Below are 15621 nucleotides of genomic sequence, written 5' to 3'. Positions count from 1 at the left end.
GAAGGAGGCTCTTATGCTCATTGTGTGCTTATGTCATAACACATGCAAAACCTTGATAGCAGAATGTTTTTGTTAGTTTATCTTACTGTGGTACTACATCATGGTGTAAAATACCTGCCAAAATGGACTCCATGTTTTTGTATTTGTGTCCCATAAATAACCACAGAATTTGTGTTGTTGTGCAGAGACCTGAACCGGAACCCTGAACAAATTCTTCTGCAGGTGTCTTACCTTTATTTTAATGTAAATTTATCTTGTTCTGTGTAGCTGGCTTACTGAAGCTTTCAATTACTGGGTGAAGCACATAAAACCTTTCTTTTCACAGGGTGATGAGGAACTCTTCATCCTCACCTATTGTACCAAAAGAAACATAGACACTACGGACAGGCGGTTCTGTTTCGACTTGGAAGCTTCAGACCGGTAAGCTTGAGAAACACACCAGAAAGGACTCTCTATCAGTAACAGTTAATGTAACTGTTGGGTTATCTTCTGCTCCCTCAGACTGCCAATCATAGAATCATAGAATTTCCTGAGTTGGAAGGGGCCTATAAAGATCATCAAATCCAACTCCTGGCTGCACACAGGGCCAGCCAAGAAGGAGAGCTCACCAAATGCCATTTTAGACACACATGCCCACATATTTGCACATGTAGGTTGTAAGGATGTACACACAATCAAACTACAAGGCGTTGTGTGCTACTTCTAACTTGAAATACACAACCCCAGTGGGAAACAGTCACTGAGGGAGCAAGCCACCACTGACAGGGCTCCCTGTTATTTGTCTTAGTTGCATGCTGCAGAAGCAGTGAGAATCTAAACTGAGATGTAGACATTGTCTGAGCTCATGTATATGGAAAGCACAGAAAGCATTAGAGCAACTGTTATGAATGGCTGTGACTGTAGCGAAGAACCATGGCTTAAATTGAGGTACATGTCACTGTAGTGAAAGGCTGCAGACCCAGTAAAAATTCATAGTCATGACCATATTGCATCACAGGCCTGTTTTCTGAAATGCTACATTCCTGAGTTTATGCTTGATTCTCAGGTTGAAAATAAATCATTGGGATTTCTGTGGCTAGTGTAATCCAGTGCATCTTCACTATTGTTGCCACTGCCTTTTTGAAACACTACTGTTCTGTTGGTTTATTTTAAAAGACAAGAATTGCTTATTTATTTTGCTAAAAGGCTCTTTAAATATGATCAATACTGCTTTTTGTCAGTATTGTAGTATTCCTTTGTTTATGAAGGTGAGAGAATCCAGCTTAACACGATACTGCAAATAAATATGGCCACGTAATGCCACGTTTTTTGGCACAGATGGTAACTGTGCAGAACATTAAATGCTGGATAGAACTTAGTGGACAATTGATGAGTTTTACATCCATCCCTCCTGTGCTGTTTTTAGCCAATATATTTGCTCTTTACTTACATCAAGTAATTCCATTGTCACTTAGCATATTGTAGGTCTTCAGGTTTTATAGGCTTTTGGGTTATTTTTTCCTCATCAGATTCATAGTGCCCATACTGCAGCATGGCCAGTGCTGCCACACCTGACTGACCAATGGTCACTAATGGTCTGCAGATACATCTGTGATAAGGAACATATATATATGTACACAGTCTTAGGTCAGAGGTCATGCCTAACCTCTGTGGCCAGTCTGACTGGGCTCCCTACCTCATGCCTGTTCCTGTAACAAGCAATGGGTGATGGAACACGAAGCTACCACTGTGTCTGAGAACTTCCAGCTCAGGTAGCAGGTGGGAAGATACCTGTTTACAGCTCAGGTGGCATTTGTGACAAGTCTACAGCATGGTTTGAACTTGCATTGTGATTTGAGGGGATTGAGCTTAACTCTTCTAACATTGTGTCCCAATAGTAGGAAAGGGAGTAGAGATCTAAGGTCTTGACATCAGCTCCTCTCAGGTCAGTGTATTGTTCGGTGTAAGTAACAGATTTCAAACTGAGTCTGATAAAGTAGCTAAAAAAGTACCGTGAGAAGTGTCAGTCTACCCCCCTCTGTGTGTCATCTGCTCAATAGGGTATCTGGAGTTAAACAGAGATGGATGGAGAGCAGTGTTTCCTTGATCCTGCAAAACAATTTTTCATTCTCTTTTCTGGGAAAAGTCTAATCCATCTTTCTGTCCAGATATAATAGACACAACTGGTCCACTGTGACCTTGATATCAGACATTTTTCTTTTAATAATATATGTGTGTAGTACTGAGATGTTCCCATGGAGATTAGTTCTGTGCTGCAGGCCATTAGCTTGTTTCCTTGGTATCAGTTCAGGGCACACTTATCCCTCTGCTTGTCCAAGTTAAAAAATAACATACAGATTGACAGTTGGTCGTGGGGATTTCTTTGTTCCTGTGCTGTGGAAAGAGGCAAGATTGCAAAATTTTAGGAAGGACTTTTCAATAGCGCACGCTCAGCCTTGTGTGTGACTGGAGCACAGTCTGGAGCTGGCTGAATGTTTATGGATTTTTCTTTTCTGAAAAGAAAGCTGAAATGATTCTGTTTTCTTTAAATTCCAATACTTACAAATTTCAGCTCTGAGGGTGCTAAGATCCTGCCTGAATCTTTGGAAAGTGACTTTTTTTCTGCTTCTAGCACTCCCATCATGTTTCATTCTAGGTGACTGGTGGTAAGTGTAGGGAAATGTAAATCTTTCAAAACCAGCAGAGGTCTTATGAGGTAGGAAAAATACTTTCTCTTGATACAGAGCATTATCCTTCTGAAATACTACTCAGGTTTTAATTTTACTGACACAGGACAAAGAGGAGGGAAGGATTTGTCTCTTTTGGCTTTAATTTGAAAACAAATAATACTTTGTGCAGCATAACAGCTTGCATATATCTCTTGGATACCTCAACAGTTATAATTTCAGTGAAAAGGAGGAAAGTTTGCCCTGCATAATAGTAACATATTTGGGTTTACTTTTAACTAGTAAAAGAAAGTAGACAAATCAGCATGTTTGGTCTTTTAATTATTTTAGCTAATTACTAAGGCTTTTTTTTTCTACTGAGTGATCAAATTTGCCTGCTTCTGATGGTCTTGGGTCTGTGCTACTTGCAGACCAGTTTGCTTTGAAAAAAGCTGGTATGGCATGACAAGCTGCTTTGCTTACTGTTATTCCTGATGCCAGCATGAGCTTGTTTTAGTCATAAAGGCAAGGTTTCCCTCACCTGCCCTGAGAGCTCAATGTCTGTCACAGAATCACAAGGTTGGAAAAGACCTTTTAAGATCGAGTCCAATCGTTCCTGTCCTGTGCTAAACCATATCCCTGAGCACCTCATCTACCCTTTTTTTAAACACATCCAGGGATGGTGATGCAACCCCCTCCCTGGGCAGCCTGTTCCAGGCCCTGACAACTCCTTCAGGGAAGAACTTTCCCCTCACATCTAATCTGACCCTGCCCTGGTGCAGCTTTGTGCCATTTCCCCTCGTCCCATCTCCTGTTACTCGGCTGAAGACACCATCTCCCACCTCTCTACACCCTCCCTTCAGGTAGTTGTAGGTGGTGATAAGGTCTCCCCTCAGCCTCCTCTTCTCCAGGCTGAACACCCCCAGCTCCCTCAGCTGCCCCTCAGAGGATTTGCCCTCCAGCCCCTTCCCCAGCCTGGTTGCCCTTCTCTGGACTCGCTCCAGGACCTCCATGTCCTTCTGATGGTGAGGAGCCCAGAACTGGACCCAGCAATGCCCAGTACAGGGGCACAATCACCTCCTGGTGACCTACTGGTCACACTATTTTTGATACAAGCCAGGATGCCATTGGCTTTCCTGGCCACCTGGGCACACTGCTGCCTCATATCACTGGGCATCACTGAGAATAGATGGAGGTTCCATTTTTACAGCTAATAGCCTCCTTGCTTTAACTAATCAAAAGAGAGCAGTTTGCTTTATGGCTGCCATTTTCCAAAGTTACAGTTCGGTCTTCTGAGTTTAGATGGGATTGCTGGAGCATGTGGATTTGTGCAGGTGTTCTTTGTGCTCTTGTTTATAGGTAACTTTTTCCCTTATAGCTATTTTGTTTCTTGAAGATATATTTAATACAAAAGAGAAGAGAATATTATGAGTTAATTCTCAATTTCTCTCCATCCCTATGTAATCAGGATTATAAATTTGCAGAAATATTGGCAGGCTGAATATATTGATAGTTTTTTGTAATTGGCATTAAAATAAGTACTAAATAACCTGTTGTTCTTTTAACTCTCTGCTTTGTATGTGATGCACACAATTACTCATTTTTTGTTTCCTGTTATATTAAATATAAACACAGGTTTCTGTTGAGGTCGTTCACTTACCCCTACATCCCAGAGTTGTCCATCCCTGCCTTTTAGAAAACTTAGAATAGTGGAGGTTTTTTAATGAGATTCTGTGTTATGACTTGATTATGTTTTTTAAGTTATTTATTGGAACACTGTAATCATTGTTACTGTTCACATTGAATAATTTAACAAAAGCCACTTTTTATGTAACAGCACAGCAATGCAAGAGTGAGGTTATTTAGAATTTACAGAACTTTGTAACTCCCAGCAAGTGATGGAATCAACAAGCTATCAACAATGAACTATTTAGAATTAATGGTTTGCAGATTACATTCACTTCCCTTTTTCCTCTCTGATTATTTCTTACTGTGTTATCATTTCTATGCCTTTTATTTTAAAGATGAGCAGTGTACAGTATTTAAGACTGACTTTAGCACAGTCAGCTTTTGCTTGTAGTTGAAATTATACTTTGACAAGGCAGTGTTTTAGTTGCTGGTGGATACAGTTACTCTGTGTGGTTGGTACTTTTGCAGGCCTGGAGTTCCTGTGACCATGCAGGCGTTTTCTGAGGAGGACAGGAAGCTGTGGATGGAAGCCTTGGATGGAAAAGAAGCTGTAAGTGACATTTTTTCATGTTCATTTATAGTGTAATGTAGAAAGTCTCTCACTTCTTGCTTCCAAGATCCCAATTATACTTTAATAAACTGGGATTATGTAGTTTGCAAAATGATAGATTCAATGAAGAAAGAATAAAAGTGAAAGAAAACTCAGGAGAGATGAGTAACTCGATAAAGTAGATAACTGTTAACGGTGATATGAGGTATTTCTCATTGTAATGACAGCATCAGGTTTTATAAATGGTTTCCCATCACAACAATGATATTGGTATTCTAGAAAATGTCTGGTATAAGCATGTCCACTTAGCCTTATGCTGACAGACTGCATTCCAGTGGCAAGACTTGCTCAAGTTAGTTACATGGTATTATTATTATTTTAAACCAGATCAGAAAATCCCTGTCAGTGGGAACAAGGTTGTACTTGAATTTGCCTAATTTCCCGTTCACATCAGGATTTGGGGCTGAACTGCAATACTGAAACACACTGCAGACTGTTCTTACAATTGTAAATATTATATTGGCCTTTGGGGCCCAAACTGTTGGGGTTTTCTAGGCAGTGACACAAGCACATGTCTGTGCCCCATGGCTGGCTACTGAAGATTTTAGCAGTAGGTTTTATTGACATCATTGTTCTAAAAATCTTGTTTCCTCTGCAGAGGTGTTTATTGCCATCACACCTCGTCTAAGCTGGACTCCCCAGTAAGCTTATCACTTCTGGGAATGGGTTGTAATTCCCAGGATTCATCAGAGCAGTTCACAATGATGTGAGTGAACTTGAACTGTGGGAAATTAACCTGCAGAGAAAGCGTAGGAATGTGAAGTAGTAAATGGCAGTTAATTTCAGTGGCTATAACTAACATTCTTCTCTCCCCAAGAAACTCTTATTTGTTGAGAATTTTTTTAAAATGTCAGTCCTTAAAAAGTGCAATTATTTCCTTTCTGAGGGGGCACAGAGCTCTGGTCCTACTGTTAGAGAAGTTGTCATTAGAGGTGATATGTTTTAACTGTAAACAGCTGTATTTGTGCCTACTGGGCATTAAGATTGGGCTTGTCTTGTTTCTGATCTTAATTCTTTAAAATAATTCATGTCTTTTTACTGTTTTTTGTGTTAGCTGTTCATCAATTTGAATAGAGCCAATGCAAAACAAGAGGGAAGTAAGTATTTGAATTACCATTAAAGCTGATTTTTGTTAACATTTTGCAATTGAGTAAGACAAAGGGATATATTTTGGTTTTAAACTTGAGTTCTGAATATACTTTTGTAGATTTTGTAACTAATGGGTTTTCACAGTAATGCAGATTAGTATGTACATAGGAATTGTAGGACTGGGCATAAGCTAGAGAAACAGTTGGGTTTTGCCAATTAATGCTTGAAGTTAACTCAAAAATGATTTATTTATATGTGAATACATCACAGTGTCTTAAATCCAGATTGAGTGTACACATCTGTTAGAATGCACAAGTGTGATTTTACAAACAACCATTGCTGAACATAAAGGTCACCAAAAACCTGGATGTGTTTGTTTAAAATGTAAACCATAATAGAGAAGTAGAAGAGATGGCTTTCTTTTAGATGACATTAGGTTTCTTCTGTTAGCAAAGTATATGAGTGAAAAGTTATCCTTCTTGCATTACCAGGCAATTTTCTTGCTTTTTAAAATTTGTAATAAATTGCTGGTTAAAGCTGGGTCTTGCTGTTATTAAAAGAAGTTTTTCCACAGATTTTTATTTTCATGGCTCTAGACCAGGTTCCCAGGAGCAAGAGGGCCAGATGTTTGGGGGAAGGGTGGTTTTTGCACAGCTTTTAAATGAAGTTTTGATGGGAAGAAAAAGAATAAGATAGGAACAGCAAAGAACAGCTGAGATCCAGCATTTGCCCTGTTAATGCATCTGCTTTTATGTAGCCAGATCATTAACTGCTGTGAAGTGATACATGTGTGTCCTGCATCTTTAGTGTGGGATTTTTTTGGCTTAGGGTAGGACTCACTAAAAGCCCTGCTGTTGGTGATTATGGCTTTTTCATCCTAAGTGCTTCCTTGCCCTGTTTGGTTACCTCTCTCAGATGTTGTCAGTGGTGCAGTAAGTATCGTTAAGCTCCGGTTTGCATCCGCTGACACACGCACCTAATCAGAGATCCCATTCTTCAAAGGCTGCTGCTGGCAACACATTCAGTGAAGCCACTGCCACCAGAATAAGCCTGTACTTGGGCTAGGTGGGGTTCTGAAGGAGAGGGAAATTTCTCTAGGAAAAATTAAGATGTGTTCCTGTTTCAGGGTATGTACAGCTTTGCCTGTATTTAGGATATTTACTGCTGTGCAATTAAGTCCAGCCTTATTTTTTTCAGTGAAAGACACAATTGTAATGGTGCTTTAAAACTTTTCAGACTTTTTTTTTTTCCCTTTTAGGTGCACAGTTGGATAAAATAGGTTTCACTGTCATCAAAAAGTGCATCAGTGCTGTTGAAACACGAGGTAATGATCAATCCAACCTTGTTTGTGGAGGGGGTGGAGCTGCAGGTCTGCTCTTCAAAGGAAGCCTGTGTGATCTAGTCTCCTGTAGATCTCTGGGAAAGACTTAATCTGTAGATATTGCACTGATGACACTGACCAGGGCTGGAGTTTCTTTCTGTCCAGTCCCAGCCCCTTACATGCATTGCTTTGCCTCCAGTGTGTTTTTAAGAAGTTCTTGGAAGGGGATAACAGCACCTCACTTGGCAAGGAAGCCACAATTGTGTACAACAGCTGAGAAAAAAACCCTGCATCTTGTAAGCAGTTTCTGTATCTTTGCTTTGCTGTTGGATCAACCTAAATAATTTTAGCATTTCATTTGTGGGCTTGGGATGGAGTTTTTGTGCTTAGTCACTTAAGACAGAAGAACAGGAGCTGAGCAGGCAAAGGAGTAACAAAAAGTGAAGTACTTCTGGTGGAATTAGTCTCATGCCAGAGGCAGGGATGCTGTCAGGCTTACTACTGACCTGACAACGTGTGCTTGCAGCCCAGAGAGCCAAGTGTATCCTGGGCTGCACCAAAAGAAGCGTGAACAGCGGACCCAAGGAGGTGATCCTTCTGCTCTCCTCTGCTCTGGTGAGACCCCACCAGCACTGCTGTGTTCAGCTCTGGGGTCCCCAGGACATGACAGACACCGAGCTGCTTGAGGGAATCCAGAGGAGGGCCACAGGAATGATCAGAGATCTGGAGCACCTCTCCTGTGAGGACAGGCTGAGAGAGTTGGGCTTGTTCAGCCTGGAGAAGAGAAGGTTTCAGGGAGATCTTATAGCGACCTTCCAGTACCTGGAGGGGCTATAGGAAAGCTGAAGGGGGACTGTTTGTAAGGGCATGGAATGATAGGACAAAGGGGAATGGCTTTAAACTTAAGGAAGGTAGATTTAAACTGGTATTAGGTTTGGTATGTTTCTTATAAAGAGATGTTGAAATTTCTCTGTGTGAATGTCCTGGTTTCAGCTAGGGTAAAATTGATTTTCACAAGGAGCCAGGACAGGTGACCCAGTGTTTTTCTCCTAAATTGTTGACTTCCTTCCCATTCCCAAAGGGGACATACAATATTTCAGGAGTTACATCTTTTTCTTTAGCATTGCACAGGGCAGAATATTTCTATCTTTCTTTGCATCACAGTCCAGCTTAAATAAGATATCTGAACAGAAGAATGGGTTGGTTGTGCTTCACAGAATCACAGAATAATAGAGGTTGGAAGAGACCTGAAGAGATCATCAGGTCCAACCCCCCTGCCAAAGCAGGTTCTTTCCTGTCAGTACAGGGTCTTACTTAAAAATAGTGTCTTCCCTGTATGCACTTACTGTATAGTGCTGTGAGTAAGACTGAGCAGCCCTTCTGATACTGAGAATTTAGCATTTAAACAGCAAGAAGCATCTGAAATCCTTTTTCTCTTGGAGTCTTAGAGCAGTCCTGTCTGATGCATTAAAGGTACAGATTAGACCATAGTCTGTCTGGTGTTACTTTTGTTCTTTCTGTTCTTTCAGATACTTTTTATAGGGGTTTACCTGCCTCATCATTTTGAAATTTTGGTTATGTGTGTTTGCAATCTTAATATTTTGGCTGGGTAACACTGCAGATAAAGCTGGCACCGTGCAAATAAGTTGCCTTCACAGCAAAACCCTGCTTTGATATAGACCAGATCTTCTCTTTGCATCAGATGACACAGATTTTATGAGTTAGATGCTGCACCACTTCTTCTGGCTGTGGGTGGATCAGTTAAACAGAGTCCACTCTGTCCTTTCAGGCTTGATTTAGGGGTATGTAAGAAGTTGTAAAATATGTGTGTAACCCCACCTACTATTGTTGTTCAGCCCAGACAATAAGGTTGCCTGGGTTAGAAGCATGTGTGTCCCCCAGTTGGGATCTGCCCTGAAGCATACTTGGCAGAGAACTGAAGTTACCAAAGTTAGCTGCGGTATTTCCTCTCCTGGGAGACCTTGCAGCTCCACTATCCCCTGTGCACAGCTTTCATGAGACCTGCTGTCAACTGAGTGTTGTCTGGTAACTGCCACCAATCAAAATGACTTTTATCTGTTAATTCTGTTTTGGCAAGTACTTAACAAAACAAAACAAAAAGGTCCATATTCAATAATCCCTTACTTTCCCAGGGCTTCAAGAATGGGTTTAGGTGAGCTATTACCTTCCAGGAACTCAGCAATCCACCTAGCTCTGTTCCAATGAGCCTGATTTATCCATTGCATTGCAAGCACTTGTTAAAGATTTTCTCTTTACTGATTCTGAACTTTACATCAACTGCATATATAAAGAAAAAAACTAAGCCTGACAAACAAAATCCTGATTTCATCTTAGCAGCTAGCTGAAGCATTCCTAAAGGATCAGGTTTTGTTTTCTGCAGAACCTGCAGGACCTTCTGCTGATGTCTGACGAGCTAAACAAATGGAGGACCAGGAGAACATTCACTTGTTTGCTGCAGGAGTTTGGCCAAATAGTTTTGTGTTGAAGCAAATCCATCTCTCAGGCTGCAGATTTTATACCTATACTTGTTCTTAAAAATTTTTTTACTTGATTATTTTTTTTTTCACTTGAATGATAACACATCAAAGGCAAGTTATGTTCAGCAGAAGAAAACAGGACAGATGCCTCTTCAGAGACTGTGCTTGTGTGCCATGTTTTAATCTCTTTTAATCATAATGGGTGTGAGGTTGGCGTGGGTGTAAAGAGAGGACAGTCTAGTGTGGGTGGAAACTGAGAATAGTCTTGTCATGTCATAGCAGAAAAAGTCTGGTATTCAGAGAGAGAGGAGCATAACAGAGATATTGAACAAAAACTTGTCAATGGCTGGATAATTTTTTTCTCAGTTATGTTCTGTTTTATAAAGCCAAGAAGGAAATTATTTGCTCTGAATGAATAGAATCAGAGGCAGTGTCTTGGTTAAAATGCATGTGAGCTTCTGATTCAGTGCTGCCTGGTAAGACATTGGCTGTGCTTTACCTGGTAGGAGACACCGAGGCATCGAGACGTGCAGCCTGTCTCTCACATGCTGAGCATGATGCTGGTTGGATGTGAACCCGTGTTTTGCCTCTGAGAGAACATTTTGGGATTCTGTTTGGAGTATTTTATTTACAATTCTGTACTGAGGCTAATACAACAGGGTAAAAGCTTACAGAAACATCAAAGAGCTGTTTGCTCTGGTAGCAAAGACTCTGTGCATGTTTGGGTGTGCAAGCAGTTGGCTGTACCTTCTGTGAGGGTGTCCTAGGTAAGTGTTTGCTGGAGCAATGTTTGTCTTTATTTTAGAGCTCCCGGAGCTGCTAATCTGAGCTGCAGAGAGAGATGGCAGCATTGAGCTGTTCGTCCAGTCTCCTGCTCTGAGGAGTGGAGATCTGAGGAGGAAGTAGAATACCTTTTCATGTAAAAGAAAAATATAATAAATCTGGCATTACCTTGAATTTAGAGTGACACTCGTGTGGCTGTTTCTGACCTCTGGAGTTGGATAGAAAAAGTTGTATTTGCAGCTAGATTGTTGTCTGTGTCAGGCACAGGTACAGCGCCAGCCGCAGAGTGAGCTCCCCGACACACCTTGCCTGTACCAATGGGATAAGTGACAATTACTCACACTACCTCATTTTTCTAAGTGTACCTATATACCAGATTCCCTCCTCAGACAGCCCAGCATCTTGAGGTAACATAAATATGAAGGGGCTTTACTGCTCAAAGCTGCCAATAGCGACTGGTTGAGCCGGCAGACGCAGCGTCTGAACCCTTCAGCGTCTCAGGCGGTGGTAGCTCTTCCTTTGCACTGACTCATCTTGTCAATTGTGTTCTGTAAATGCCAAGCCTTACCAGGCTTGGATGTGCTGAAGAGCTGAAGAGCTGAAATGTGCAGAGCAAATCACAAGTAGTGTTGTTTCAAACCAGGTTTGTATGTTTGAAACAAAGCATAACTGAAAGGTGTGTTTAAAGGTATTTAAAAACTAGGTTGGAATATTAATACCCCTCCTTGCTTCTAGATGTCTGCTAGCAATTTGCCATGCTTTTTTCAGGTTGATGAATTTGAAACTGATCAATTATCTGATAATTGCTATCACAGCCTCATGGTTATTGCTGGTGCATTGTCTTAGTTTCAATAATGCCATAATTTTCAGAGACTTTTGCGTATCATATCTATTTTAATATTGAGCAGTAGTTTCTGTGGTTTGACCTTCATTATTTTTAAGCCTGTAAACATATGTTTGGGGTCACCACAGTTTGGTTCCCCTTAGTTTTAATGTTAGAAGCACAGGAAGTCATGAAACAACTTCTGAGATAAGCAAAAGCTGAACTGCATTTGCCTGCGACACTATTTCTTCAGCTTTAACTTCTTGCATACGATGCAGAAGGCATCTTCTGTGGTACTAAAAGTAGTGGAGGACATTGTATAAAAAATGTGTGATGTGTTTTGGCAGAGCATTAAAAAGCTTGGTGTTACTTTTGAACCAGAATCTTTTTGGATACGTCCTGAGAAATTTGAAGTAAAAAATAATTGCTGCTCTTGGGACCGTTTCCTACTGCATCCTTGTTTAGAATCAATCAAGGACTATGCTTATTTTTTTTTTAATGTTGGCAGACTAAGTGGTGTATAGCATGCTATCACACTGTTTGTTGGAAAACTTGCTTGGTTGGGTGGATATCTTCATATTTTGAGAAGAATAGTGTTGTGGCCACATAGCTGTTTTCTGTGGTTCTTTCTTTTGCACACCGCTGAGCTGTGAGCATACTCTAGAGCTGAGGTTTCTGATGACCACAGATGAAATAATGAGATCTGGCTTATTCTGTTAACTTGAGCCAGCTCTGAACATGACATCTAGCTTAAGACTCAGCATGATTAGAGTGGTGTCTGCATCCTGGGAAAAGCAAAGGGCCAGTTTTGCTCAGGTGGAGGAACCCAGAGAAGTAGCAGCTGCTGCCATAGCCAGTCAGCTTCCCACTGGGACAAAGGATGGAGCAGTGCTGACAGGGAGGAGTTCAGCAGGCTCTCAGAAATCTGGGATGGCAGAGAGGAGGCTGCAGATTGTGAGGGAAGAAGGAAAAGATGTCACAAGGCTAGACAGGAGGAGGTGGTAGGAAATGTGAAGTTCTCTCCACTATATTGAGAATTATTGCTGTGTATTTGTGTCTGACAGTAATTCATTAAAAGACTGATTTTTTTACATATTTCTTACGTATTTGTGAAGAAATGTTTTCTCATATGACTGGTTTTAATTTCCCTTCTCTGTGTTGGAATGGTTTGATATTGAAACTGGGAATTCTCTGCAAGTCTTCCTTTGTTAAAGGAGATTTTGAATAAGAATACCACACAGTCTGTTGTTTAAAAAGATTTCCTTGGAGTAGAAACACAGGTATTTTGTGACATTTTCTACTCTTCCATGCCAATATGAATACCAAGGTGTTGTTTGTAGATGGCCTCTCAAACATCTTTGTCAGCTTCAGGACTGTAATATTTTATCTCCCACTGTATGGGCTCTGAAACAATACAGCAGGCAAATACATACCTTTTTACTTTCCTGCCACTTATCTCCCAACCTTTTTTCCTTTGATTTATAGCCATAGTTCTACTACCCTGGGGATAAAACTGGATTTGGTGAAGGAAGGCTAAAGCAGGGGAAGAAAAGGGGTAAAGAAGTGAATATGTGTGAGAGGATGGGAGGGCACAGAGGAATGATAGGAAAAGGGGTTCAGTGTCCACAGGAAATGAGAGCAGGGGACTGAAAATACTATGCCTGTTATGACTTCTCTATTCATCTCAAGCAGAAACCCAGAAGTACTGATTTTGGTAAGCTGTGGTGCTGCCTCTGGGCATGACTACTGTGTGGACCACAGTGGGTTGGAATGAGGCCTCGTATCTTAAATGAGAAGCATTTACCAACTTGAAAAAGCATCAGTTCTGAGGACTGGGAATAGGCTCAAGTTTTTCTTTATTTTATCCAAACTCTTTGTCAGCCACATATTTGGAAAAAAAAAGCAAAATTATGTTTATTAAGGAAATCTTAATTTAGCCTTTGTTGGTTCAGTTCTTGCATTATTAGAATGTGGATGCTAATGTATCCAAAATGTCACTTAAAAAAGCTGAAAACCAAACTGTGATTTTTTTTGTTTGTTTGTTTGTTTGTTTTTCAAGCAAAGGTTTGTCCCTGTTTGTTTCTACTCCCAGTTTCTGAAACAGAATTGAGGTATATGAAACCTTTATCAAAACATAATGTGAACTTACCTTAAAAAGGCAGAAGAACAAAAGGATTCTTGCAATACTTTATTTATAACGTTGTTCTCATGACTGTGTTAATGCTATGTAGTCTGTCTGTCTTTGAGGAGAATTTGTTGCCTGGGGAAAAGTTTTGATGCTAAATTTGACTGTGGTTGATTTTCTGCCTTTGTTTTTATTCTTTTCTCTCTCCTTTTGCGCAATAGGTATAAATGACCAAGGACTGTACCGAGTTGTGGGGGTGAGTTCAAAGGTCCAGAGACTTCTGAGTTTGTTGATGGGTATGCCTCTTTTACACTAATTTTTTCAATATATTATTTTGTATTGTTTTACTGTCAATATTTAGTTCTAAAATCATCTGCCTGTAGTTGGCCTCTGTATGGGCCAAATCTAGGTTGCTTTAGTCCAGGCAAATAATTCCCATATCATTGTAAATTCCCCTGGTTTAGTAAGTCTGAGATTAGTTAGTAGGAATAAACTGAGAGCTGCTGTAGGACATGTAGGAACAAATCATGGTCTTTCTGCAAGGTTGATAGAAGTGGGATAAACCAGCCTAAATTGAAGAGTCTGATCAGAAAATCCAAAAGTACTAAATTGAAGAAAGTTCAAAGCTTATTATTTCATTGAAGTTTTCACCTTTCTTCTCCCTTGTCTAAGATGTGCAGGTGTACATGCCCATGCCTGTCTTGGGTTAATCACTGTGCAAAATAAGACATTTAGTTTAATCCTACTGGCAAAGAGCTCTTTGGTTTAAGAGGAGGAATATAATATACGTATTAATAATAACTGTGTGCCAAGGCGGGAGACAGATGGAGAAAGGATTTGTTTTTATAAACTTAGTAGTATAGCTCTTGTATGTGGGTAACTTCTCAGAGGCTCTCATACCTAGTTAACCATACATAGCTCTTAAGGTTTTTGTTGGGTTTTTTTTGATTCATGAAATTATTTGCAGAAACTTTTTTTTTCCCCTTTTCTTTTGGGAAATTTTGATGCATCTTTAATCCCAGTAACTGTAGTTCTCTTGCTGCACTGTGGTCCCCAGGGAAGGAAAAGAAAAAAGAAAAGAAAGAAAGAAAGTACTGGCACCTGGATGAAATCCCTCATCTGCCCGATACCTCTCACCAAAGTAGTAGCCATGACTGCAAGATGTGCCGTGTTTCCCAATTTCTTGTCCTGAGCACTGACAGTACATGCAGTCAGACAAGACCACTGGGATTAGTTCATTTTTATAGAGCTTCCAAACCTGTCACTTGACAGCAAAGGTCTGATTCTCAGGGATTCATTGGTATGCAAAGAAGCTTGTTTGCAGTTTGCACCAGGCTCTTCTCCAGAACCATGCATGCTCCATCTGTGCTGATAACACAGTGTTCTTTGGCACTGCAAACTGGAGGAAGCCAGAAAGTGAATTCATTTCATTACCCCAGACATTATGTGAATGACAAAGCGCTTTTATATTATATGCTGCTGTCAGTTCAGTGCCACCTGTATGACTTTTTCTTTTCCTTCCTTTATTTTTTCAAACAGGCTGTCTCTTCAGAAATGATAAGACATCAGGCTTGAGGACCTGCATGTCATATCAATCTGTCATAATGACCTTGCTAAATATTAATTTATGGTAGCTTAATCAGTATTAACAGCACCCTGAAGTTCTCCATTAGTGCACATAAACCTGCCTGTGTCTTTAAAGTATTGTAGCAGAAGACTCTGTGGAAATATGAACTGAGATTAATACAAATACCTGATCTATAACAGATCCTCATGGTGGTTGGAGTTAGCCTCAATAAACAGTAACCATCTTTAGCCATTGACCATAGGAAGAAGGAAGTGTTATCACTCAGAGAGTCTCAATTAAATATGTTTGATATCCTAAGATGTTTTCCAGTTTTGTACTTACAGGCTTAGCCTGGGCGTGCAGGTCTGGCAGGCAAATTTTCCTCTTTGCCATTAGTGGTATCCAAATTAAATAGACTCAGGTTGCCAGTGGTTCAGTAGCAGCTGGAAGAGTTTACTGGGGATTCCGGCA

The 15621-nt window shown here is 40.5% G+C and overlaps 1 protein-coding gene across 1 annotated transcript in view; it reads left to right on the top strand.

Annotated features, from left to right (window-relative positions):
• ARHGAP10 (Rho GTPase activating protein 10) overlaps positions 1-15621 on the top strand; it is a gene marked incomplete at its 5' end in the record, with an annotated part of 157446 nt that overhangs the window by 75328 nt on the left and 66497 nt on the right. The window contains 5 exons of the mRNA XM_084266799.1: positions 326-420; positions 4803-4884; positions 5999-6041; positions 7292-7357; positions 13805-13879. Of these exons, the coding sequence (XP_084122925.1) occupies positions 326-420; positions 4803-4884; positions 5999-6041; positions 7292-7357; positions 13805-13879 (361 nt within the window). The remainder of the gene's footprint in view (positions 1-325; positions 421-4802; positions 4885-5998; positions 6042-7291; positions 7358-13804; positions 13880-15621) is intronic.

Source organism: Gallinula chloropus (assembly GCF_964237585.1).
Source record: "Gallinula chloropus genome assembly, chromosome: 7".
Lineage (NCBI taxonomy): Eukaryota > Metazoa > Chordata > Aves > Gruiformes > Rallidae > Gallinula > Gallinula chloropus.
This window is presented reverse-complemented; position numbering and strand designations above follow the sequence as displayed.